The sequence below is a fragment of the Copadichromis virginalis genome, linkage group LG22 (assembly GCF_057382275.1).
Source record: "Copadichromis virginalis isolate Kocher_CV1m ecotype Utaka linkage group LG22, C_Virginalis_male_GT1.1, whole genome shotgun sequence".
NCBI classification, from domain to species: domain Eukaryota; kingdom Metazoa; phylum Chordata; class Actinopteri; order Cichliformes; family Cichlidae; genus Copadichromis; species Copadichromis virginalis.
Genome location: NC_140638.1, coordinates 21,521,069 through 21,548,736, shown reverse-complemented (window position 1 = coordinate 21,548,736; position 27,668 = coordinate 21,521,069). Strand labels below are relative to the sequence as shown.

Genomic DNA, 27,668 nt, shown 5'->3' with positions numbered 1-27,668 from the left:
GAGATGTGAGAGCTGCAGTAGGCGAAGGTCTGAAGGTGTGTCTGTCACTGCTGTCCCTCCTGTCGCCTCGCCCCTCAGCGCGCGAGCGGCTGTGAGAAAAAGAAAGAGAGCACGAGTGAAACAGAGAGAGAGAGAAGTTTCCGCTGTCTTTAGGCGCACGGTCGCCGATCGTTCACGTAACACGATGGCACGGCTGTGTCAGTGTGTATCGCTGTCGCTGTTGGAAGCTCGGCTGCTTTCATGAAAGCTAGGAAAACGGAAAAAACCCCGAAAGTGACACCATGGCAGAATTTGGAGAAAACATGAGCGCCGTCGGTCCACCGGTTGCTGGCTGTAAAGCTGCGTCAGGGGGAACCGGAACGAGCCTGGAGACGCACCGAGGAGAGCCTGTGTCGAACGGCAGCTGCAGCGTGCCAAACGCCGGCAAGAAGGTCCAGAACGATTCCAGCTGCGAGTCTCCGAAGTGGGAGAGCACGGGTCCAGACTCAGCTGCTAAACCAATCCCTCGACGCAGCAGTCTGATCAAGGTAGGCCACCAGTTTCATCAGCAGAAAACGGCTCATCTTCCTTATTGGAGGGGGGGGGGATGCAAACTGTTGCAACTCCAGAAAACACCGAAAGCATGTCTCATATAGCGCAACCAGCAGTGCAGAAACGCCACGCTGATACTGTGTTGTTGTTGATTTAAGTGAGAATAAAAGCTCCACCGAGCCGTGCGCAGATGTGGCGACTTATCACCAAAGAATATCTCGCCAACACTACTCGATAGAATCAAGTTGTAATCTGGAAATAAACTGTTACGCTGCATTGTGACACATTCTGTTAACTTCCTGACCGTGTGTGCCAAATAGGCAACAATCAGGCCCCTCATCTCACCTCGTGTGTGCTGCTGGATGAAGGCATGCTGTGCATTAAGATGCACATCAGGCTAGTTCCTGTCACACTGGAGATGATTGTGTGTGTGTGTGTGTGTCACATATTTAGAGGACAAGTGTTGCCCTTTGGGCCCACGACTTCAAACCAAAACTTGCTCACAGTTCCAAATTTGCTTTGCCATACAGCTTCAAGCAGTGTTACCTAAAGGCATCCTGTCAGTGCAAGACCAGAGTAGGAGCTAATAGGTGAAACCACCTGCTGCAGCCTTTGATTAAAATGGGAAATTACATTCACTCCATCCTCTGTGGCCCACAGTAGACTACAAGACCCCCCACCCCATGTTCAATTAACCGCTCTGCCCACACTTACCTGAGTGTCTACGCGAGCAAACGTTTATTGAATGAAAGCCTCCAGACTTAATCATACCCCCCAATACACCCACACCCACCCCACTGGAACAGCATTTCAGATATTGCCAGATCAATAACATCTAATTAATGAGTTATCCCCTGAGTTTGTCCTTTTATGGTTTTAGGCCTCCCTCTAGACCCGTGGGAGGTCTCGTATTGATCTCCAGTTGCTACTTGTCTCTAGAGCTGCTGCCTGTAAGGACTTGATTATTTGCACATGCCATCGTCCGAGTACCATTGGCTGTAACTCAGCAAGACAGGATGCCAGCCTGTTGGCCAATTTCCTCACACAGTTCGTTTTGCAATATTGCTATTAAGTCATGAACAGTTGGTTATGACAAGTCACTTTCACTGCACACACACAGGCAAATGTTTCTCACTTCCTCGCCCACACGCAGGCTGGCTCCTGTCTTTCTTCTGTTACCCTGGACGCTGTGGCCAGCTTGACACAAAGCATTAAAAAAAAAAAATCTCTTTGCTTCATTGTGGGTCGCAAATGTTGTCCAAATACCTCCTGGCGAGGGCCACACCTGATACACAGCGCCACGTTTGATGTGTGATGTTTAATGGCTCCAGGACATCCCTCTGACCCGCTGCTACAATGGATGGTGATGAAGGACAGCGTGGGAAAGCTCGCTGTACGCATCACATGCCTCCTTTGTGTCAAAGCAAAAAACGATCACGATTCGGTGCTCGCGTTTATAGGTTTCAGAGGGATGCAAAAAAAAAAAAAAAGCGAGGGGTTATGAGTGCATCTGTCAGCACAACAGCACCACACAACACTTGTTTGCTTGACTATGGCAAAACACAGAATTGCTCACAACAGGAGTCTGGGTGGTATGTAGGTAGATAAACAGGAAGCATGACATTCCAGAGCGGTTTTAACAGGAGTCAGGGATTCGTGTCCTGCGTTTGTATGTTCGCAGTAGCTTCGGCTGCAGTATCAGGAGGTCTCGGCAACTGTAATTCCTCAGTGTGGGCTTTATTCCACCTGCAAATCCATTTTTTTTCCTGCCATGCTCTTATGTGCATGATCAGGAGTTTATGCCTGCTTTGAGTTCATCTTGATGTAGATAACATCAGGTAGTCTCCGAGTTTCAAACACCGCACACTTGCACAGACCTGCCTTCTAGTAAAATACAGCTTGGCACAGCTGATATCTGCTTTCCTCTTCACTCATTATTCATGCCAACATAACTTTAGAAAACACCCGGAAAGTGTTGCTGCATGTTTGTGAGAGTGTGTGTGTTTAATATGACACAAGGCGTATGTGTGGATACTGCAGTCCTGTACAAACTGTATATATTCAAAGATTTTTCCTTTTTCTTTTTGTATGAACTGCTTTTCCTCTGCATTTATAAATTATGCAGTGTGTTGTAACACTTACACTTGTCTGAGTAAGTAAAGGAGTCATTTGACATTTTGGATTACTCTTCCTTTCTCGCCAAGCATTATATTAGAAGACAGACAGCACTCGTATATCTATTAAGCCTGAATAATGGTCGTCTCGGCCTTGCGTAAACACTGAAAGCAAAAAGCAACAGCTCCCCAGGTTCCAGGTGTAATTTGTAACAGTCAGGTAGGAGGTTGGTATCGCTTTTGTAGCTTAGCTCTCATAAAGACAACAAATTAGTTCCACCTACCTGATATATTGTGAACCCCCCCCCCCCCCCCCCCCCCCATGTGTTGCCAAAGCATCGATGACCTCTTGGGTGCATGGAGACAGGACCAGTGGGGGTGTTCTAGCAGCAGATACTTTGGCTTCTGCATGCCGTGGCTTCTGTTTGTACGTCTGGATGTTCGTATATGTGGGTTTGGGGAGATGGGGGGCTGGTTTAACGCCATGGGCACTTTGCAGTAGGCGGTGACTGCTGCCATCAGTGAGCATCATTACCACGAGGACTCTGCTTGATCTGCACCAATGTCTTGATGGGTGGTGTGTATCACGGTAACATCTGGCTTTATTGCCAGAATCCAAGGTTTCCCAGCAGCATATCGCTTTGTAAATGTCACCTGAAAATGGTTTTTAATGTTGTGGCTGGCTGGTGTATAGAGTGTGTGTGTATACACATTATTTGTATTTTCTACCGTGGTCACGTTCAGTGGTGTGATCCGGGTGTGTGCCTGGAACGTGCGTGTCACTGCATGTTTTTCAAACTGAGGGGGCAGCATTTGCTGGAGGTGAACACAGCTGGGGAGGATAGCTGATGGAGTGAGAGTGAGCCCCCGAGCACAGTTCACATCAACATCTTTAGTCAGCTTTGTACCGCTTCAGCCTGCATAAGCATGACCCTGCACAGCACGAGGAGGGGATCAAGCTTCCTACTGACTGTGACGGAGCTGCAGGACAGTCTCCCTAATAGCTGACAGCTCATAGCTTTAACCGCTCCACACATGCACTCTAAATTCGTTGCAAAAGGACCCCATATAAGTGCAGCGACAGGTGCTGATGAGTTACGTGAGAAACTCACTTGGCTATGCGCTTGCAGGTGTTGCCCGACTTAGTCCTCAGCAGCCTGTTCTTGGTATTAACGGACCCGCTCTTTCTTCAGTAAATGCGTCTCTGACGTTTGTCAGCTGAAATTGTGGTTATCTCTCTGACAAGGTGACCTTTTTCAAGTCAACCTTTTGCTTGTTTCACTTTGTGTGTGTGTGTGTGTGTGCGCGCACATGGGACTTCAAAAGGTTCTAAGCGTAAAAGAGCATCTGCTGCTCTTCTTGCCACAAGGGCAGGCGTTCATAGTCAGAGCGAGCAGCTGAGTTACTGCGAAGGCTCGCCACATTTTCCCATACATGGAGCCTCAGACAGAGCTGACCACACGCTGCTTTGTCTGCTCTATTTATCTCCAGTGTCCTGGGCTCTGTTGTGGCCACACATGTGCACCCGACACCCATCACCCCACCCAACATACAGATACCAAGCATGTGAACACGAGATCAGCGTGTGATTAGCCTGCCTTAATGCATGAAGAATTGGCCTGATTAGTGCAGCAATGTGCAACTGTTTAAATCATCAGTTAAGGCAAGAGCGGTTCAGTCTCTTTTGTTGATTGGAAAAAAACCAAAAAAAAAAAAACCAACGTCTCCATATACATGAAAAATATAAACAATCCTTTCATTAGAAAACCAGCTGTTATTCACCCCATTTTAATGTGGTTCTAAATCACATCCTTGGCCCCCCTGGTTGCACGGTGCTCCAGGGTAAAAGACTCTTGGAGGGAAAAAAAATCTATGCTATTAAGAGTCCATAATCCACTGTCAAACAGTCCGGAGGCAGGACCCCTTTCCAATTTTCACTCCTCTATTCTTTTCCTCTCACTTAAACAGCCGTCTTTCATTCTATTTCTGTCTCATTTAACAAATCAAAGGCAACTTCCTTTGATGACCTACATCTTCATCCTGCTAGTATGATGTACCAGCTATGTCATCTCGCAAGCTCATACATGACACAATGCACTCGTTTTTTTTCTTCTTCTTCTGACTAATGAAAACACCGTGCTGCACCGCGTCCTGAACCCTGCGGGAGACCAAGTGCAAATCCTCTGATCGTGTGCACTGACGATATTTAGCAATCAAGCTAGAGAACATCTTTATCTATTTCTCTTTGCACTTATTTTTCAGAAGTTTATCTGCTTCCTCTTTCCTGTGTTAGCTAGAATTTGCTGTAACGTCTCTTGTACTCTGTGTCCTTCCCTAAAAACTGCCTCTAGTGTGCTCTGCCACCCAGTTCCTCCCATTTCTCTCACTCTCCATCTATCTATCCCTGTATTCGTCCATCCATCCATCCCGGATTTCTCCATCTGTTCGGTCAGTGTCGAAATCCTAACAGGGACATCAGTAATCTCGTAGTCTCACGATAATCCGAATCTATCTGCAGTAATCTTTTGTGTAGTTTGAACAATTAAAAACTTGCAGACAAAGCCTCATTTTTGCTTTGGTATTAAATGTCAGTGAATTTGCAGTTTTGGTTCTCGTGACTCTTTTTTTTTTTTTTAAAAACTTTTTTTTTTTAATCAGTTGTTTTTGGTTTCAGGAGGAAACTCCAACACTTTCACTGCTTTTAAAGCCCATATGGTACAATAGATATTCACTTCATGCATCTTGCCCATGTGAGCAACCCTACCCTTTTCCTACTTTTCGTGCAGCGTGGAAGGACAACTGCAAATGACTGTTAACGTGTCAATAGTTGAACAATTAAGAAAGACTGTTAGTCTGCATGGCTGGTATTGCAACATTATGAGAGATCAGTTTCTTCATAGTCATGTTCATGACTTGTTGGTCACATTGTTAAACCTAAAAATAACCATATCAAGTAGAAGGGTTTCACACGTTATTTTTTTTTCCGCTCTGTCTCTCTCTATCGTCACTTTACTCAAGTCTTGGTGGAGCCCACAGGAAACTCTCTGTGACGGGCTGACAGGCTTCCTGTTTTGAAGCGCAGTTGGTGGTTTTAGAGGCTCATCTCTGTGTGTGAGAAAAAAAAAGCAGACTGAGACATGCAGTATAGAAGTACAAAGTAAATGGGAAATCTTATACGGGAATGGAGGCAGAACTTGTTTTTGTTTGTTTTCCGTGTCCTTGGGTGTTCCAGTCTGATTTAATAGCATGCATGTTCTTTTATTTATTTTTTTTCTTGTAAGAAAAATTGATGTGTTTGCATTTGCATTTTTATTCAGTTGTTTATCCACTTGCGGGGTTAAAATGTGCCCTCCAGTTTTATCTTGCCAAAATAATTTATTTAGCTCCTGACGTCAGTGCTAGGTGGTTTGATGTTTAAGCTCTTTGTCTCTTTCTGTCAGTAATTTATGTCAGAGGATAACAGGGGTGATCAATCACAGCTTTTTGCAAAGCATGGCAAGGATTTAGTTTGTCGCAATCTCGAGTTTTGCTAGTGGTCAAGTGACGTGCAAATGTCAGTAGAGGTAATGATGATGGGTAATATGTGCACTGCAATTGGGTGCAGATCCAACCACAGAGAGACCCTTACTGGTAATGCCACAGACAGGAAGTGATGCACATTGAGGCCATCATAAGTCTCTTGTGCCTGTCAGTGCAGTGCATGACGGCGAAAAGAAATTCGTGAATGATCGGGTGGTCCTCCAAACTGCTGTGCGAAGGGGCATCCATCTCCATTTTTGTTTGCCGTGCCTCATTCTGGGTCACTGGGAACTTTGCCAGTTTTTCCAAATGAATTATTTTAACAAGACAGAATCTTGGTTTGATTTTCAGATTTCCCCCCTGCTGATGCATCTGAGTCTTTCTAACTGAGTTAAATTTAGAGGTGTTGGTGCAACGGTGCACAGGGGTGTGGGATTTTTAACAAGAAAACGAAATCAGAGAGTTTAATTTTTTCTTTTTCATTCTGTAGTTTTCATATTGGAAGGGCATCTCCTCCACACCCCCTCTCGCTCCCTGTATCATCCCTGCAGGCACCAGGGGTATTTTTAGAGCACTCCCTCATTAAAGTGACTCAAAAAAAAAAAAAAAAAAGAGTTATTGTGATTGGAAACACTTTCCTGTCCTAATGAGGCGATTGATTCTGTGAGGATTTGGGATGGTTATGTGCCCTTCTTTCCGTCTGAGGGGAGCGTCTTCGTCCTCTGTTAATTATGCCCACCCCCCTTTATCACGTGTTCATTCATATTCCTCAGATGAAACGCAGCTCCCTCCCCCCCTTCTGCCCTCTCTCTCTTATCTCTTTTTGCCTTTCATGTCCGCTGGGTTTCCTTCATATCAAGTGCCGCCTCTCTCTCCCCTCATAAAAGACACAAGTGCTCTCGAGGTTCATATGAAGTCTTATTTGAATGAAACCAGAGTTGTGCAGATGAGTAGGGATTCATCAGCCGCCGATCAATATTCACATATATTTGCTCTGAATGCGAAAACATTATGCTGCTAAGCAGCAATCTGTTAGACTTGTATTTAAAAAGCTTGTATTTAAAAATAAATTAATAAATAAATTAAGGATTGTTTGCTTGTTAGCTATGGACCAACAGAGTGCTGGATTTGATCTTCCTCTGTGCTGCTTTGATTTGTTCACTGTTTCAAAACAACCCTCGCAAATGTATCAGTCTTTCAGACAGGGATATTGCTCTTGTGCACCTCAGCGTCATACCTTAAATTGGTTAATTACTTGGTTAACAGCTAAAAATGGTATGAATTAACGGATTTTGATTTATTTCTTTATTTAGTTTTGGTCTTTTTGCAGAATTCCAGTTTTCACTTTGAAATGTGAATCATGCAAAGCTAACCTTGTAACCATTACTACATGAACAATTTCCAAACCAAGCCATTTTACCCCCTCCCTTTAACACGACCTTTATGATTGGCTGTCCCTTGCAAACAGAAGGTTTGCTGTGCTAACAGCCAAAGCTTTTTGCCATATTAAGGAGATCAGTTCTAATTGTGGATCATGAGGCATCATCCAAATTAAGAAGCTTTTTTTTTTTGACTTATAGGGAATACTTCCACATGTGATGATTGCACCATTTGGAACTGTGGTCATGTTTATCCACCATAGTGCTGCTGATCATGAGGTAGAGCAGTTCATCCACCAGCAGACGGTGGATCGATTCCCTCGGGTACTCCAGTATTTTGACATGCCCACTATGGTGGGCAAGGTACTGAAGCTATCGGCGTATATGTGTTTGAACAAATGTTCTGGTACAGACAAAAGTGCTTGTGTGAATGTGCATATAAACTGGTGAATGAGGCTTGCAGTAGAAAAGATCTATATAACTTTCAGTCCATTTATCATTTATAACAATATATGTATAAGACATAAATAAGGCAAAGGATAGTAGGTCCACTTTAAGGGCATAAAATATTGATTAAATAAATTAAGGAACAATCACTGACACAATAATCTCTAATTAAAAATTTATGGGTAATTGCAGTGCTACAATGTTCTATTTCTCATCAATTACATTTTGCCTCCTTGCTTCTGAGAGTCACCAGCAGGTTGAGTTTGTGGGTGTTCTCAGTCAGGCTACTCAGCTGTAATTAAGTTATCCTGCTCCTCTTTGGAGCGTCAATTAAGTCTCTGATTTCATTTAATCAGGACTAGTATATCCATTATTGAATATATTTGCCCACATATATGCTCTTATCTGCAAGCATGAGGCTCTTTGCGGGGGCGACATCTGATTGGTCAATAAATCAGATGGATGAGCTGTGATGGTGTGCTCAGATAAACCGATTGGGTCGGCCTGTGTCATTGTGGAGGGGCAGAATTAGAATGCTGGAGCCTGCTGCTTCCGTCTAGTCAGGTGTGATTAATGGTGAAGGGCAAGAACGAACAAAGGCTTTTAGCCTGGTATCAGGAAGAACAATAACAAATTGGGAGGAGGTGGCTCTATGAGGTAGACCCAATAATCTCATTTAGGTTTGGTTATATAAGCTGATATGTATTTTAATCCTTTGTGATCCATTCAACGCTGAAAAACTGTTGTCATGACTAAGCAAAGAGTACTCTTCAGAGGGATCGCTGTCTGCCTGAGTCATTTTTCTTATTATTATTACACCCCCTTCTTCTCCTCCTCCTCTTTATCTGTCACATCCTTCTTCTCCCCCTCCTTTTCAGGATGGATCACGTGCTGGTCGGGAGAAGAAGAAGACGGTGTCCTTCAGCAGCAGTCTGTCAGAGAAAAAGATCAGCAGTGCTTCTGATTGCATCCACTCGATGGTGGGTCAGCTACCGTGAGAGCCTTTACATAAAATATAAGCTTTACATAGCTGTACATGAAATATATCTAAGGTAGTATCCATGCATCAAGGGTTTCAGGTAGATCAAAGTCTTACTTTCCAACATGGCTGAAGTCGACTGAGCTCTACTCTGAAAGTTAGTGAGTGATTAACCATATCTGGTTTCCAGGTTGAGGGGAGCGAGCTGAAGAAAATCCGACCCAACTCCCGTGTTTATCAGCGATACTATCTCCTTGATGCCGGCCTCCAGGCTCTATGCTGGGAGCCATCCAAGAAGGAGTCAGACAAAGCTCGGATCTCTCTCTCCTCTATACGTGAGGTCGGTGTCCAAGAAAAGGGAAAGACTTTTCTAAATCAGCCCACCATGGATTTGTTTCACGAATGCCTTCTTAAGCCTTTTAAAATGAATTAGCTGTACAAGTTTGTAACCGTTTCCATACGGTGGATAACAGTTCATTTGATTTTATTAAACCTCGCATAATTTCTTCTTCTCTTTTTTCCTCATCTTCGGGTGTCTCAAACTCCAGGTACGGACAGGTCGTAACACGGAGACCTTCCGCACCAGTGGAGTTTATGACCAGATTTCAGAGGACTGTGCATTCTCCATCATCTATGGAGACATTTATGAAAGCTTGGACCTGGTTGCCAACTCTGCAGAGGTGGCTAACATTTGGGTTATTGGTCTGAGGTAAGACACAGAAAGAAGAAAGAGCAGTTTTACATTGTACACTCATTCTTTAGCTTTTAATCCTTGTGTGTTTTCCACCTCTTAAGCAGCATATGACAGCACAAATATGTGAATAAATAAAAAACCAGCTGTGTGTGAAATTTACATAAAGCATCCTAAGCCTATTGTTTTGTAGTTACTCAGTTTAGTCTGAAGGACTAGTTCAAACATAAATTTAAATGTTTTTCTTCTTATTCTTTGTTCATATTAAAGATGCCTACACTCAATATGCATGTGTAAGTATTCCCTATGAGCCAACATCTTCAGACTATCAACACAGTTTGTTTCCAGCAGTGTTTTCCTGGTGAGGGAGAAGCAAGCTTGTTTCAGACATTGAATGAACTAACAAGGTTTAACAAGATAAAAATGGCTTATTTTGGATTTTAAAAATGGTAAATGGTAAATGGCCTGCATTTGTATAGCGCTTTTCTAGTCCATAGGACCCCAAAGCGCTTTACACTACATTCAGTCATTCACCCATTCACACACACATTCAAATCATGCAAAGCTAGTCTATTATAGGTCAAAAGCTATGTGCCCTGTAATTCACACTCATTGTAAGCCAAACGTTTGGTAATAGACAGCTCATCCCTGTAATATTGGCCATCTCTGCAAACAATGTGCATGTTGACGGCCACCATGTTCCATCCATGCTTTAGTCGGGCTGCTTTTATTAATAAAGCCCAACAATCCTCTGGTGGTCTGACTGACGTTACGGTGAACAAGAACTGACGAAGGATTTAATGTGTGATTGAACTGAGATTTTTGTCTTGCAGGGAAGGTTAAGCAGACATAAAGTGTGTTTTTCTTTCATGCCAGTTCACTTTCATATCTTGTCACTTTTCTTTTATCTTGTTCTTTTTTGGTATTGATTGTACTGAGATGAACGGTGGGATTTTGCTCGGTTGCCTTTATTATGTAGTCCTTTTAAGTTTTCTTTTTATAAAAGCTTGTGCCGTCAAACATGGGCGGATTTTAAATTGATTTTACTGCTGCAGTAGTTGTATTTTATATTTCAAGCACTGTGCGAGATGTCTGAAATATAAATTAAAATGGAAATGTTTGTGCTGTAGATTTGATCATTTATACCAAAAATATTGTGTCCTACAATAGCTCAGTCTTTGTCTTTTTTTAAGTGCTTCTACATTTTTCTGTCTTTAGGTATCTGATGCAGTATGGGAAACATACCCTCGACATGCTTGCTAGCAGTCAGAACAGTCTTCGTCTTGGCTGGCTGGAGCAGTTGTTCTCCTCTGCTGCTAACCAGGACACACGGGGAGACGCGACAGAAGGGATTCATTTGGAATTGGCTATAAAGCTAATACAAGGCGTGAACCCCGGGGTGAACAGTGGCAAAGTGGAGCACAGGTTTAAGGAGCTTCAAAGACTCAGAGAGAGGATGTGCGAGCTTACGATAGATAACGGATCTGGACTTGAAGACTACAGCGAAAACAAAAAGCTAACGGCAAGAAATGAGCGGGTCACCAAGCAGGAGTTCGTTGAGGTCTTCCACGACTTTTGCACACGTCCTGAGATCTATTTTCTCCTAGTGCAGTTCTCCAGTAACAAAGAGTTCCTGGACACCAAAGACCTGATGAGGTTCATTGAGGCTGAGCAGGGCATGGCTCAAGTGGGTAACTTAGCTTAATCACACAGAAAATTCAGGACAAATATAATCCTAGTCTATCTAATGTCTGTTTACTCTTCTTGCCCTCTAGGTGAGTGAGGAAACCAGCCTGAAACTCATCCAGGCTCATGAGCCATCGGAGAAGGGGCGGGAGCAGGGATACCTGTCATTGGACGGCTTCACCAGCTACCTCACTTCGGCGGAGTGCCACCTCTTTGACCAAGAGCATAGCATCATATGCCAGGACATGACTCAGCCTTTGTCTCACTATTATATCAACTCGTCCCACAACACCTACCTCATCGAAGACCAGTTTCGAGGCCCCTCGGATATCTCCGGCTACATTCGTGCCCTCAAAATGGGCTGCCGGTGCGTGGAGTTAGATGTTTGGGATGGTGCAGATGAGGAGCCGCTAGTGTGTACTGGCCACAGCCTCTCCCCGCCGCTGTTGCTGCACTGTGTGTTAGAAGCAATCAGAAGGTTTGCCTTCGCAGCATCGGAGTACCCGTTAATTCTGTGTGTTGAAAACCACTGTTCGCTTCGACAGCAGAAAGTGATGTGGCAGCATCTCATGAGGATTTTAGGGGAGAAGCTGTACACAGATCCTCCAGATGAAGAGGCTTCATACCTTCCATCCCCGCATGCCCTAAGACATCGAATACTATTAAAGGGTAAAAAGCTAGTGCCGAGTTCTGATGGGGAAGATGGCGAGGTAAGTGAGGAGGATGAAGGAGCAGAGATGTGCCAGAAGATAAAGGCAGTTAATAGTGGAGGGGCAGCGCCTGGAGGAAGTGAGAAGGACACTGTGCAGAAAATCGTTGTCACGTCTAGTCCTTCGAGCGTTCCCCCCAAACGTTTCCAACTGTTGAAGGAGCTCTCGGACTTAGTAAATCTTTGCCAGTCTGTCACCTTTATTGACTTTCCAACCTCGTCCAAAAGCCAAAAACCTTGGGAGGTGTGCTCTTTTCACGAGTCTTTAGCAGTGCGTCTTGCTAGCGAGAACCCCGGGGACTTTGTCAACCACAACAAGCACTTCTTGTCACGGGTGTACCCCAACCCTATGCGTATTGACTCGAGCAACATGAACCCCCAGGACCTGTGGAAGTGCGGTTGCCAGATAGTGTCAATGAATTTTCAGACAGCAGGACTGATGATGGACCTAAACACAGCCTGGTTCCGGCAGAATGGGAACTGCGGTTACGTTCTGCGTCCGGCCATCATGCGGCAGGAGGTGTCTTACTTCAGCGCTGACACCAGAGACACGGTGCCTGGTGTGTCTCCGCAGCTGCTCCACGTGAAGGTGTGCAGGAATAGTGTGTAGACTGCAGTTTAAGTTTTCTAAAAATTCTCTTATAATGTTTGACATTGCAGTAATAATTATTATTATTAGAACTTTGTCCTTTGAAGTTTTGCCCTCATTCCTTTGGGTAACAATAGAACCCCATAACATGACAGAATGGCATACATTGCATTAAAAAAGCCATCAGTCTAGCAAAGCTTATTTAAACATCTGAACCTTTGGATTAAGTTGGACAGTGCATGCTTCTACGTTTACTTCCAAGCAAAGTCATATAATCTAGCTTAACTAGTTTATTATAAACAAGAAGTTTATAATGACTGAAACAGTTAATGAAATGATCTACCTTTCGCTTGCAGGTCATTAGCGGCCAGAATCTGCCAAAACCCAAAGGTTCTGGGGCTAAAGGGGACGTGGTGGACCCATATGTATATGTGGAGATCCATGGCATCCCAGCCGACTGCACAGAGCGCCGCACTAGGACTGTGAGCCAGAATGGAGACAACCCAATCTTCGATGAGAGCTTTGAGTTCCAGATCAACCTGCCTGAGCTTGCTATGGTTCGCTTTGTGGTGCTGGATGATGACTTTATTGGGGATGAATTCATAGGTCAGTACGCACAAGTTTTATACTTATTTATGAGCCCCACAGCTCCTGTGTAGCAACCATGAAATCAATGCGTATGTGATTTCTCCACCACAACAGGTCAGTATACCATACCTCTGGAGTGCCTCCAGCCTGGTTACCGACATGTACCCCTGCAGTCTCTGACAGGAGAAGAACTCCCACATGCCAAGCTGTTCGTGCACGTGGCCCTTACCAATCGCAGAGGTGGAGGAAAACCTCACAAAAGGGGTCTGTCAGTACGCAAGGCCCGAAAGGGGAGGGACTATACAGCTCTGAGGGACTTGGGAATTCGAGCAGTGGATGAAGTTTTCAAAATGGCTGCTCCTCTGCTGAGAGAAGCCACCGATCTGAGGGGAAACATGCAGGTGAGGAAAACTATTACTGGACACAGCCAGCACAATGTCACCATTTAGTTTGGGATCAGCTTTAGTGTTTTTTGGGCCATTTTCATGGTATTTGGAACTCGAAGTGTAAAACGATATCTGTTCACACTTGCTGAGGAAGAAAACAAGAATAAAGTAAAACGTGTCATTCTACAAAACGAGAACGTGCATATATAGTAAATATACATTACTTGGTGTAATTACGTCTTCCAACAAATTGAGAAGGGGTCGTCTTTCAACATAGAACTGAAAACACAGGAATCAGAATCTTAATAAAATGTCATCCTCTTCCTCCTCATTCCTCACTCCTTCCTCCTCCTAGTCAGGCCTCTAGCACATGAAAACGTACCTAAACATGCTAATTGATTCCCGATATTGTCACGATTAGTTACTGTCAGCAGATTAGACATGCAGCCCTGTCCTCTCTGGATTAGCCAGCTAAACAACAGCTGGTTATACTCTAACATTATGCCAGCTAATGTTAGGCTGTCTCTAATAAACAGTTTGAGTACATATGAGTCAATCATATGAGTGTTTATTCGCTAAGTGTCCAAGTCCATCAATGTTAGAGCCATTGCAGCTTGCAGAGGCAGCAGCTATCAGAGTCTAAGGGTTTGATATCCTCAACAACTCACCTGAATATCGCTGTTATTGTTATTGCAAACTGACAGCCTACACTCACTACGAGTGAACGGTGTCCAGAGTTATTTGTCCTAAAGCAGCCACCATAGCTAGGATTAGGCACATGAATTGAGAGGGGTAAGAAAACAGAAATCAGTTGACATCTAATGGTAAGATCTTACGCACTGTTGCTGTTGAGAAATGCATCTCCCAGCTGTGGTGGAGGAAACTGACTATACAAAGTAAAGTTGGCTTTTTTTCTGCCGATTTGTAAACTTGTTTATTTTACCTGCAAATTTCTGCATTTTAACCATGGGAATTCCTTAGGACTAAATTGATGTATTTTTCATGAGGAAATTAAATTACAGTTAAAGATTAATAGATATAAGTTGATCCATATTTCACTTCAGTCCCATTTTTATTCTATTTATTTATTTTTCATAGTGCCAAGTAACAACGATAACAGTCGCCTTAAGGCGCTTTATACTGTAAGGTAAAAACCCCAGAGAAAATCCCAACAAACAAGCCGCTATGAGCAAGCACTTGGTGATAGCAGGAAGAAAAAACTCCCTGTTGACAGAAAGAAACCCTTGGAAGAACCAGGCTCAGAGAGAGGCATCTGCCATGATCGGTTGGGGGTGAATGAACGAAGATGGGATAAAAGACACGCTGTGGAAGAGAGTCCGAGAATAATAACTAATAATTAAATGCAAAACGGAGAGTACAAAGCAGTGAGTGAAGAAGACACTGTATATTGATATAAATATATCAACTGACATTGCACTAAAGAAGCTTACATAGGTGATAAACAGAGCTGAAGACTGACGATGCAGAGGGACAAGTGACGAGGTCACCGAAAGAGTTGAATTAATTTTATTATAAGTTGAGTGTTGGATTAATAAACTATCAGCCTCTGTAAACTATTAATAGAGGTTAACCTTAAACCTTGAAACTACGTGGCAGAGTCCCAACATGGTTGAGCTGAAGCAGGTTGGAGACTTGGATGAGGATCTCTGAGTGAACAGGGTGAGGTCGAGATAAATGAAAGACGAGCACTCATGTTTATATCAGCAGGGACAGAGGCTGATTAGCTCCCAGAAAGCAGGCAAGGAAATTATTAACCCAAATGCCCGGGAATGTGTTGAACTTGCACAGAAGCTTCATTGTCTTTCATTAATGGTCGAATTAACCTTTATGAACCAAGCGGCAGTTTTGTCTGTGGGTCCTTTTGTTACCCTATGCCAAACAGTAATTACATGTTCTGTGAATGTGTATGAGACTGTTGGCCATCCACATCTCTTGATTGCTTCCATTTCACTCTGAACTACTGCCACAGCACAGCAGCAGGAGCACAATCAAATACAAATAGCTCTGTTGCAGGATTTGGGGTGTAGGGTGTGCATGTGTGTGACAGAGAATGAAACGAAATCAAGTCGCAGACTTGTGTCGCAGAGTGTAGGAGAGATTTCACTAGTTTTCTTGTCTTTTTTTTTCCACGCAATTCAGTGCCTCTGTTTTTTTTGTTTTTTTTTTCGTCCAATTAGGACAGTGAATAGGAGAAGATCGTGTATTCTTATTTAGCTACTGATTAAACATGTCCTTCCTGCTTTTTTTCTTTCTTTCTTTTAAACAGAACTCAGTAGCAGTGTTCAGGGAGCTGTGTGGGGTGTCGGCTGTGGCTAACCTCATGCAGTGCATACTGGCTCTGAGCTCTAGAGTTTCAGAACCAGAGGGGATGCCTTTACTACTGTTTGACCTGCGGGACCAGTACCCCACCCTGGAGCCCCAGGGGTCTTTGCCTGATGTCCTCCGCCGGGTTGTCTCTACTTATGAGATGGTGAGAAAGGAAGAGACCTGACAGTTAATATTCTGTATGTTTTCGCACCAGATAAAGGGCTCTATGTGACTCATAAATCTGAAATTCATCAAAAGGAAGGAAAGACCAAACAAAGGCAACGTATCAGTCATCCCCCAACCGCTTGGCTTGACAATGAAAGCTCCCCTCCCAAACAAAAGCTTCCTTTTTAGCCAATAGTTTCTGAAACCCGACATGAGCTTTTCATTGTTATGTAGCGGGCAACATCCCCATTTGTTCAAGTCTCATAAACACGCTGGCGACATCCTCACCTTGACCTAAATCTACTTTGTGTTTCCATCCAAAACGAACTGCAGAGTTTCATTCACCAAGTGGTTTAACTGACTGAATTTATGTAACGGCGTCTAAAAATAAATCCAGTCACTGAAGAAGAACTTCCCCCGTGGAAACTAACACAATGAGAGGAGGAAAAAAAAACAAAAAACCAAGCAGGGTCAATTGGTCTGCAAGTTAACTCTTCATTCAGTCAATGAGGCAGGGTGAGTTGGTGTGTTCGAGTGGGTTTTCCTGTGTCGTAACTGAAAGGATGAGTCTTTCTTTCCATCCTCGCTTTTATATAACACTTTCAATAATTTTCCCTTTGGTTTTTGCCGCCATCTTTCAATGCCCTCCATATTTCCTCTATCACTGATTAATCTCTTGCAGTTACTGCGTTCTCTTGGTCCCTCTGGTGTCTCTTTGTGAATGTGGCTGTCCAGCATAAGTGGGTTTTGTACATCTGTGGGCTAGCATTCAGTGGACTGCTTTGCCTGTGTTGCAGTGTTAAAGTGTTGCTGTGGTGAAGAACGCTACGCCTCTGTTTTTTTCTTTCTTTCTTTCTTTTTCCTTCCACCATCTGCCTGCCTGCAACATTATTTCTTGAAATTGATATTTGCTCAAAGTGCACTTGTTCCCGTTTCATATTAGATGTATCCCGGGAATCTCTCGGGCAGGATGATGGACAGTCGGTATGAATTGCAAAGTTAGCAGCACTATCGGGAGAGTATATGAAATGAGGCTGCGCAAGTGTGAATGAGAAAAAGAGACTTGCTGTCATGGAGAAAAATGAAAGGGTTTCTTCTTATTGAGTCATGATTAATGTTTAGCAGAATGATTTGTAACCCCTTAATTTAACTACAGCTTGTCAATGCTATGCATCTAGCCTCTGCACAGACACAGGCTGTCTATTTGTGAATTAGGATGTAAGCGTGTGTGTGTGTGCGTGCGTGCGTGCGTGTGCGTGCGATTAGCCACACTTGTTTCCAGCCGAGCAGATCAGAGTTGAAAAAGCTCCCGCTGTTGCTGAATACTATTTGCATAGATTTGAATGTTGTTCACATAAATGGATTCCACACCTCAATTCTGGTGCCTGCCGAGAGCGGTAAACAACAGAGACATCATTATCTGTCTTTGTGTTTGTCTTGTGGGGTCATGTTCAAAGAGCTGCCATATTAGTCTGGGAATGACTTTATTTGCATGCACCTGTCAATTTCCAGTCATCCATTAAATGTGGGAACAACACGTTATTATTGTTGTTGTTATTGTTATTACTACATTCTTTAAGTTGAAGTGCACAGTGTGGTATGTACAGACGGTACTGTGCCGAAGTTTTGAGTCAGCCCTCATTTCTTTAAATTTTGCTGGGAAAATGAGAAATATATCTGGCCATGATTATAATGTGCTTGAAAGTCAAAATGTATTATGTCCAACTTTATTCTTTAACACAGTCTGACCTCTCTTAGGTAAGTTTTCCTGTCATTACTTTAAGTAATCTTCAGGAATAGTTCTCCAGGTTTCTTGACACATTCAAAGCTCTTATATGGATGTTGGCTGCCTTCTTGTTTTGTTCTCTGTCAAGATGATCCCACACTGATTCAATAATGTTGAGGTCTGGGGAGGCTAATCCTTGACCGATAGTCTTCCATTATGTGTTTTGTTTGTTTGTTAGTTTTTTTTTAGTTTTTTTTTTTTAATCCAGGTATGCTTTTGCTGTATTGGCAGTGTGTTTGGGATGATTGGCAACGGTTTCCTTTTTCAGAATGACAATCAGACTCTTTCCAGACTGTATTGCATGGTGGAGCAATACTTTTGTGTTTATAACTCCATCAGTTTTGACAAGATGTCTAACACCACTTATTGAAATGCAGACCCAAACCATGACTGAGCCTCCGCTGTGTTTTGGCATACCTCAGCCTTTTCTCCCTGTTTCCCTTCTGTAAAAATGGCTTCTTGACAGCCATCCTATCAGAGAACAGCAGATGGGCTGGATTATTATTATTTTTTTCATATTTCTTTAAGCCAGTTCATTGTTTGCGCTCAATTTCTCAAAGTCTCTTAACAGTTTTTAAGGACACACTGCAGAGCATGCTCAGAGAAAAGTTTTTGGCTAATCACTTTTTGGGAATCATCTTGTTGTTGCAAAGATACAAGGTTCATCCCTTGAGTTAGATGCTTAATGCAATAATTCTTGGTCAGTAGATTAAGTAAATGAATTAACAAACGAGCAAACATTCCTCTGAAAATGGATGAAAAAGCATCTAAAATCCAAGAAAATCCGGAGAACTATTATTCAAGAGGACTTGAAAGTCCTTAAAGATCTTAAAGGACTTAAAGATCTGAGTGGTGGCTCAACACTTTTGCACAGTGCTGTGCACTATATTCCTCTTCAGCAGATTAGACACATTTCTTCAAAGTTAAACTCTGTGATTTCTTCTCCTTCATGCTCTTTAATGTGAATCATGTTGATGCTTCCCTGTCTGCAGATGGTCCAGGCGAGCAGAGCAGTGATGGAGCTCTCAGATGGAATCCACGACAAGATCCTGCATATACAGACAACAGGTGTGTAGGCGTGCGTGCGTTTAAATGAGATTCTCCTATCTAGAGTGCGTGTAATGAGTATAAACCAATCTATCTCCATATTTCTAGCATACTCCCACACAGCCTCTTTAGCAGTGCTATATAGATGGCTGCAGTGGCTGATTACCGTCAGCTCCCTTCCTTTCCTCTCCCACTATATTTTATCTGTCTTATCACCGCTGTTAGACAAGGTTAGATGAGGCTTTATACTGGCTCAGTTTGTGTGTGTATATTTTGGCTGGAGGAGATTTTAAATTGGTGCAACTCCCATCATCCATCACCCATCTGTCTGTTAAGTGAAGGGCATGAAATCTGACCTGCCGATATCATTTCTGTGATCTTTGGCAGAGGTTTGTTTACTTCAGCAGTATCCCTTGGGTCATCTGACTTTAGTTAGCCAGACTGTTGTCATAGAGGCCATAAACAACCCCCTCAAACACATTGCTGCACACAACACATTACGCACATCACGTTCATCACCCTGTTTTAGTGTCTGGCTGTCACCCAGGAAACAGCTTGACTGACATTTAGACATGTTAACCGGTTTGGTGCAAAGGGGGGAAAAAAAAGTGATAAACATTCACAGTATATATGTATGAATCTGAAGGCGGTGAATTTCACAAGCTGCGCTTACAAATGTCTCACTTTTGTTTTCCCTTCTAAAGAACTCTTAGTACACATTAAATATTAAAGCGTCCATGAGCTTTATAAGAATGTTGCAGTTTGAAATGATGCAAAAAATTGTTGGCTTTTCCAATGCCACCCTTGAGCAAAATATGAATAGAAAAAAAAAAACCACACAAGGGAGGACTCCAGTTAAACTCCAAGTCAAATGATATTCGGAGAGAAAGATGATGGTTCAGCTGGGGCCACTCCAGTGGAGAGACAAAGTATTTGACTGAGATGAATGTTGTTTACAACTTTGCAGACTCCTCCACTCTGCTCCCAGACAACTCATCACATCCTCCATTGGACTTTATTTTCTTGTTTTCGGGGCCGCTGCTCGACTCTGCGATCAAACTGCATTTGACATATTCATCTGTTTTTTTCGCAGTTACGAGTACAGCGATGGCCACTCTGTGCCGAGAGATCCCTAAAGTGTGTGTTTTCTGCACTCATCTGATAAAGAGCTGCTGCAGAGCCTTAGGTCTGATCTTGTGAGCAAAGCTCTTCCTGTGTACAAAGGAAATCTGGTGATCAAGTGATCCCAAAGGCGGAGGTCCACCTCTAAGCCTGGGAAGAGGGAGTTGGCAGCGAGAAGGCATAAACCAGTCACTTGGGGGGGCACGGGATGATTGGTGACAGAGATACTTGGCTGGAAGTTGCATCAGCCGTTACAAAAGCCGTGGGAAGATGAATGGGAGAGATGGATGGCTAGAAGGAATGCTGGGAGGGAGACAAGAACACCAAGGGAGAAGAAAGGAAATCCACTCCAGTTTAAGGGTGTGCTGGGGAGGGGAATTCTCAGCTGTCACTAGTGGTATACATGTATATTAGATGCTTTGTAACTTACATTTTGTTAAGTGTGAAACTATTATAACACCAGCCTCAAAAGCTGTTGCTTTGCTGCTGTTCCTGCTCACGAGCTACACTAGTTTCACTTCTGTCACACCCTGAAGTGCACAGGCAGCGAGGTGAGAAGTTAAACCTCAAAGAAAAAGCGAAAGCAAGATTCTTGTGGGTGTTAATTTTCACATCTGTCAGAGATGATGCTCCATCACTGATTCAAATGCACTGTCAATTTATGCTGCTGTGAACACCTCACATATAATTCTAGTCTCTCTCGGATGTGTGTAAATGGTAAATGGCCTGTATTTGTATAGCGCTTTACTAGTCCCTAAGGACCCCAAAGCGCTTTACACATTCAGTCATCCACCCATTCACACACACATTCACACACTGGTGATGGCAAGCTACATTGTAGCCACAGCTGCCCTGGGCGCAGTGACAGAGGCGAGGCTGCTGGACACCAGTAGGCAACCGGTGAAGTGTCTTAGCCAAGAACACAACCACCGAGACTGTCCAAGCCGGGGCTTGAACCGGCAACCTTCCAATTACGAGACGAACTGCCAACTCTTGAGCCACGATCGCCCCAAATCCAGCAGTAAAATGAATCTGCAAGGCTTGCCTGCTCAAATGAATGGGATTAAAAACTAAATGAAAAATCTAAACAAAGGACAGAAAAAGGTTGACTCTAAGCAAATGCTTGTGTAAAGCCCAGACATGGATCGTTTTTATCTTTTTGTTTTCCATCCCATCTCAGTAATCATCAATCGTCAATAAAACTTCTGCTTGTGAGAAATAACCTTCCTCTCATCTCATCCTGATCCCAGTTTAAGATTTTAAAAGGCACTTTTTTTTTCTCTCCTTTCCCTGCATTGATGTTTCTTTGTGTGAAATAATAAGTTCTCAAGACAACAGCATAATCCAGAAGAAAGTTTGATTGGCTCATAGGGAAGCCTGCACACAGTAGTCCTAGCTTTGCGCGTCTTATCACCTGCTCTTCTTGTGTTTCTCCTTTCCGTCTTCAAACTGGACAGGATCATTCGTCCTGGACTTATTCTCTCACTCCTTATTTCTTCTGAGAGGGTGGCGACAGGAGAAACGGGTCAGGAAAAAAAGACTATTGGAGAACAGCAACATTTTTCCTTCTTTGAGGGCCTCTTTAAATTGGTTGTTAGGTAGTAAAATTATCTTAATTGCGGGAGCATAACATTTGGAGGAGTACAGTTTGTTCCTCCAGTATGGAGAGGTCGGTCACAGATGAAAAACGCCATCAAGGGATATAGAGTCATACCCACTTTTTTTTCTAATTTTGGGAGAACTTGTCCGTCATTAACCCCAGATGATCAGCTGCTTTTCCCTCAGGGCGCTGGCCTCTGTGTGACATCTGGAAGTATAGATTTTACACTTCATCAGATGCTCACAGCCCGGTCGTTTCTTGACGAGATCTCTGCTGGAAGTCGGATCATTTCCATCTCAGTTGCTTCACGGTTCAGGCTGAGGACATAAAGTGACGATGACAAATACCTGTCACATGCTGATTGGCTGGCCCTGAAGGCTATTTTATCTCTGGGTCAAGACCCTGTATCTGGGAGTGTTGTTTGCCTGTGTATGCACACACTGAACAATATTGGCTTGAAAAATACCCCCCTCCCCACCCTCGACTTCGCTTGATTTCACAGGGAAATAGACACACAGTCGCACACGCACACTACAGTGGCACGTAGGCTTTGAGTTGCCTAGCAACCACGCAGTAAAGGTTATTATTCAGGCAACTTATGTAGGTGTGTGTGAATGTAGAGCAGTGACAGCGTATGTGTGTGCAGGTGCGTGTCCACGTTTGCAGACGTTTATTGACCGGGAAGAATCATGTGTCAGGGATGGGTGAAATAGACTAGCACCCAATCTGTTCACTCTTCTGCGTGTGTGTGTGGTCCACATTTTGGCATGTCTAACACTCTGGGTTCTTGTTGATAGCTCACACTGATGTGTGCCCCATGTTAACCCACTTCTGGGTTTCCATGGTAACAGTGGGACAGTGGCCCGGAGCGGCCAGAGGAAGCCAGGAACACAACTCGTTGCACACAGGCTAACTAGCTGCCGGCCTGACTTCTGTGACGCTGTCTTAATTTCTCTGCGTCTTTCTCTCTCAAGTCTCTCAGACGCCTGGCAGTTTCATTTTGTAATCGGCTATTGTTTATTTGTTTATTTATAAGGAACCCCATTAGCTTCCACAACAGTGGTTGCTAGTCTTCCTGGGGCCCAAGCCATCAAATATCTCCAAATAAAATGTTACAACAATTAGATCTACTGTAAAGTTTTACAATACTGAAATGTAAACATGTGAATATTAAAAATTATATAAAAGCAGAAAACCAAAACAAAACACTCAAACAAAATACACAATTTCCATTACAAGTGATATTACCCTCTACAATTTTTACAAATACATTAAAAACTGCCTAAATAGGCTTTTAGGTGATTTTTAAAATTATGAATTGAAGCCAATTCTCTTATTGCCTCAGGCAACTTATTCCACTGAAACGATGCTCTGAATATAACAGAGTTTTTCAAAAAGTTACTTTTAACACGAGGAATTACTAAATTGTGGTTGGTTGAGAATCGTGTGGCATGATTATGAATTTCATCTGGATACTGCAACTGAGCACAAAAAAAGTGTGGTGTGTTTAACAGTATTGTTTTCTTTAAAAATACAAGTAAGCCATAGTATAATTTAGCTTGTACAGAAAGCCAAGAAAGTTTATCATGCATTTTGTCAATACTTGTATAGTATGAACACCTTAACACTAATCTGTTAAGGTGTGTATGATGTGACTTAATTTCCCCCAAAAGTTTGAAGATTACACAGGTACACATCCTCCACCTGTGTCTTCTAGAATTTGGTTTGTTAAAAAAGTACAAAAAAACGTCATCAACTCCAGGCTTAAGAAGCCTGGAAGAAGACTCCAGGCTTGAGAATAATGAAAAATGGCCATCAGTATTTACTGACTGAACAGAGACAGAGTTGGTCAAATAGACCTCCTTAATGCGATCCAAAGGTGAGCGTAGAATCTTCTGGGGCTTAAGCTTATGCAGATGTAATATTGAAACTCACTGATTGACCCAGAGCACAAAGATCATTGGGCAGATATGAACATTGAATGTGGGGACAGCCGAGCAAAGGTGATGTGAGAAGCTAAATATGCAGTACAAGTTAAAATGTAGCTGCAAGTGTCAGAGGGGGGAAAAAAAAAACCATCAGAGAAAGGCAGGGTGCACTCAAGCAAGCTTGATGTTTAGACTCATACTTTTACAGTTCTGAATTTGCAGCACACAAAGCAACTGACTGCAGCAGTCACTTTGGAAAGATAAAACCCGGCCAGCAACGTGTGCGAGCTGTGGACCAAAGATTATCTTAACCAAAATTCAGCTACATTCATATAGCACCAAATCACAGCAGCAGTCGCCTCAAGGCGCTTTTATATTGTGAGGTAAAAACCCTCCAGTAATACAGGGAAAACCCCAACAGCCAGACAACCCATTGTGACCAAGCACTTGGTGAAAATAGGAAGAAAAAACTCCCTTTTAACAGGAAGAAACCTCCAGCAGGGCCAGGCTCAGGGAGGGGCAACTATCTGCCATGATCAATATTGTCCCAGCTGGGATAGACTCCAGCCCCTCAATAACCCCCAAATGAATAATAATGAAGGTTTAAAGAAACTGAACGGATGGATGTTTGAAAGGATAGAGCTGGCATCTAATATAAAAGGTCACTACGACATTCAATCGTAGTAATCGTGTAATTCCAGTTTTTTCCTCTTAGTCAGATTGTGAAGCAGGTAAGCTTTAGTACTCGAGACATGCCCAGCACATCCCTAGCATGATTATCTCAGTGTTCCTGGTAGATTTTGCTCCACTCGTTCGCTGTATGACTTAACAAAAAGTGGTGTGATGGGGCATTATTTTATTTTATTTTTTTTTGGGGGGGGGGGCAAATGATGTGGGGGAAAAAAAGAGCTTGTCTCTGTTTGTAAGCTAAATTATGTATGACATCCTTAGAAAGTCAGAGTAAGGTCAGATGAAATGTTCTCATATTGGACACAGCTCTGTGTGGAAGTAGGAGACCTGAAGGCTACTGCGTCAGTGATAATTATGTTGTTCACTTGGAGGAAAAAAAACAATTTTATTTAACATGATTCATTTTTGTTTTTATTTTCATAATGAGAGTATAGATTGAGGCACGGAAGTAATTTGAAATAAATGCTAACATGCTCACAACAGTGGCACTGTGCAGATGTTTAGCAGGTGTTGTCATGTTAGTATGGCCTGTTAGCCATGTTGATTGCCTTGGAGAAAAGTGCACCATGTTCCTGTAAAGGATGATATACTTCTTTTTTTAATTTTTTTTAAAATTAAATTTAAATGTACGAGATTGGACTTAAATGGAAGTCTGATCTGCTGTGGTTCTTTGCTTTTTCGTTCTAGCCATGGAGTTTCACGAAAAACTGCAAAGCCTGGGTACGAAAGAGGGGCTGAAAGGTTCCAAGGTCAGCAGAGCAGTTGAGCGTTTCAGCTGGAACATCACCATCCTTAAGGTCAGTTATACACTCATGCACGCTGAAAAAGCCCAACAGCCAATCGGGGCAGAGTATCAGAACATGTTTCAGCCTCTGGCTGGTTGCTCATACTTTGTTCTTTCAACCTCCCTGCCCTCACCCTTGTTCTTTGTAACCCCTGCCTCCTGATTTTTGTGTTCCCCATCTTTCCTGACACCCAGGGCCAGGCTGACCTGCTGAAACACGCCAAGGCTGAAGTCCTGGAGAACATGAAGCAGGTCCGTGATGCTGCTCTGGCTGGAAACCTCACCAAGGAGAGAGCCGGATTAAGACGGGCAAGCTCCCAAACACGCAGAGGCCACAATGAAAAACTTGCAATGAGTACTAGAGGACAGTCGGCATAGCAAGTAGAAAAAAAAAAAAAGAGGGCACCTAGCTGCTGTGAAAAACTCTTTTCACTTCTGTGTGTGTGTGTGTGTGAGACACTGTCTTAGTCTCCCAGAGTGGGCAAGCTATCAAAGTGTTTTGTAGGCATTACAGAGAGTAACAGATATTAAGAAAGAGAAACAGGAGAACTGATGAATGCAAGTCTTCAAAACGCAGCCACTGTAAGCTCACCTGTTACTGAACCTTCGAGCCAGAGAAGGCGGTGCACAGCCAAGGGAAGACTAATGAAATGCGAAGCTGCCGAGATGAATGTAGTTACTGAAGCCAAGGTTGAGCGGTTTGTACTGTATTAAACTGTAAATAAGCCAAATGTTTAATGTTCACTTGTTATGTGCAATGTTTTCTGAGGTCAGGGGATGATTGAAACCAGAAGCCAAAACCTTTTTGAAAAAAAATGATGGTGACTTTTACTCCACAGTGATTAAATTCAGATTGGTGTGTAAGACAGCTTGCGTGTGAGTTAAAAGAAACAGTTTGTCAAAGGATGTGTGGATGTTTGAGGTCTTCTGTCATTATTTGTGGACCAACGCAGTCTCTTCTTGTCTCTCTAGATTTTGATTACCTGTCTTTTGGTCCCCAGTCGCTGCTCTTCACTCAACTTTGATTCAATTAACTTGAGGTCCTTTGTCTTACTAAAAATCCACCACTTTGCCATCTTACTACGGTCTTACATACAGTATTCTATATTTTTGTATTTACATAAAAAAAAAAAAAAAAAAAAAAAAAGGCTTGTGCTAATGAACCCGGTGTTACCTACCAAAACGATCAATTCCAGAAGTGTAAATATGTGGTTAGAGGGAACTAATACTGTTATGTTTGTGTTTTAAAACTCTGTACAGTATTTTATTAAGTAATTCTATCCTTTTACTGCAAAGAATATTTTACATAAGTTATTGATCCTGAATGAAAACATTCCAGATACATATTATTGGTGTAGATAAATGAGGCTCGAGCAGTTCTGTAAAAGGTCAGTTCACGATTACCTTCCTCAGCAGCCAGGATGAAAATAAACTAGTTTTTAAATGACTTGTGCGCATGCCTCTGTTTTTCTGCAAGACTTGATGGAGCTTTCAGCTATAGTGACGCATGACACAAGCAAGAGGAGTGCTGCGATGACAGCTGGGGAAGCAGACCTGTGATGCTGCTGCGATGAGCAGTGGGAAAAAAAAAAAAAAACTAATTACAGCTTCCATATAAAGCTTCGGTGCATCACGGTTGAAAGGTCACAATTAATGACTATTTCCAACCATTAAAACATGCACCAATGACCACTTTATTAGGTACACCTTGCAAGCATACTGGCAGCGATTTTGGTTCATTGATATCAGTTTCTGCAGATTTATAAGCTGAACATTCATTATGTGAATCTCCCATTACAATATATCCCAAAGGTGCTCTATTGGATTGAGAGCTGCTGACTGGAGGCCATTTGAGTACATTGAACTCATTGTCATGCTCAAGAAACTAGTTTGATTAGTTTTGTGACATGGCATGTAATCCTTCTGGAAGCATGCCCACACTGTAGTCATAAAGGGATAGCTGTGTCAGCAACAATAGTCAGGTAATAGTCTGGGGTTTAAATGATGCTGAACTGGTACTAAAGGGCTCAAACTGTGCCAAGATCAGCCTCACCATTACATCATCACTAGCCTGAACCATTGATGATAAGAAGGATGAACCAATGCTTTCATGTCACTTATGGCAAATTCTCTCTCTACCATCTTGCAGTAGGAATCATGGCATCAGACCAGGCAACATTTTTCCAATTTTCTACTCTGACTGGAGAACAGAAGTAGCTTCTCTTTCCTTTTCTTAGCTAACAGCATAACAACAGTGGTATGGCCTTCTGCTGGTGTAGCCCATCTCCATAACAGTTCAATGTGTCTTGCATTTAAAAATTGCCGTGGTTGTAATAAATAGTCATTTGAGTTGTTGTTGATTTCGAAGCAGTCTGGCTATTCTCCTCTGACGGCTGGTATCAACAATTTTTTTGCCCAAACTGCTGTTAATTGGATATTTCCCCCTTTTTCAGTGTAGAGATGGTTGTGCAGGAAAAATCCCAGCAGCTCAGCAGTTTTTGGAAACACTCAGATCAGCTCATCTGACACAACTGTTCAAACTCAAATCACCTTTCTTGTCCACTCAGAGGCTTGGTTTGAACTCCAGCAGGTCATTTTGA

At 42.9% G+C, this 27,668-nt stretch overlaps 1 protein-coding gene across 1 annotated transcript; it reads left to right on the top strand.

The window, feature by feature from the left end:
- LOC146683327 (inactive phospholipase C-like protein 2) lies at positions 1-26,515 on the top strand. The gene is made up of 12 exons (XM_085447134.1): positions 1-527; positions 8,869-8,970; positions 9,160-9,309; positions 9,518-9,678; positions 10,879-11,347; positions 11,436-12,644; positions 13,001-13,250; positions 13,347-13,633; positions 15,906-16,109; positions 18,890-18,965; positions 24,972-25,081; positions 25,264-26,515. The coding sequence occupies exons 1-12, from the start codon at positions 282-284 to the stop codon at positions 25,444-25,446; spliced, it is 3,447 nt and encodes a 1,148-aa protein (XP_085303260.1). The 5' UTR covers positions 1-281; the 3' UTR covers positions 25,447-26,515.
- Positions 26,516-27,668: the final 1,153 nt, after the last annotated feature.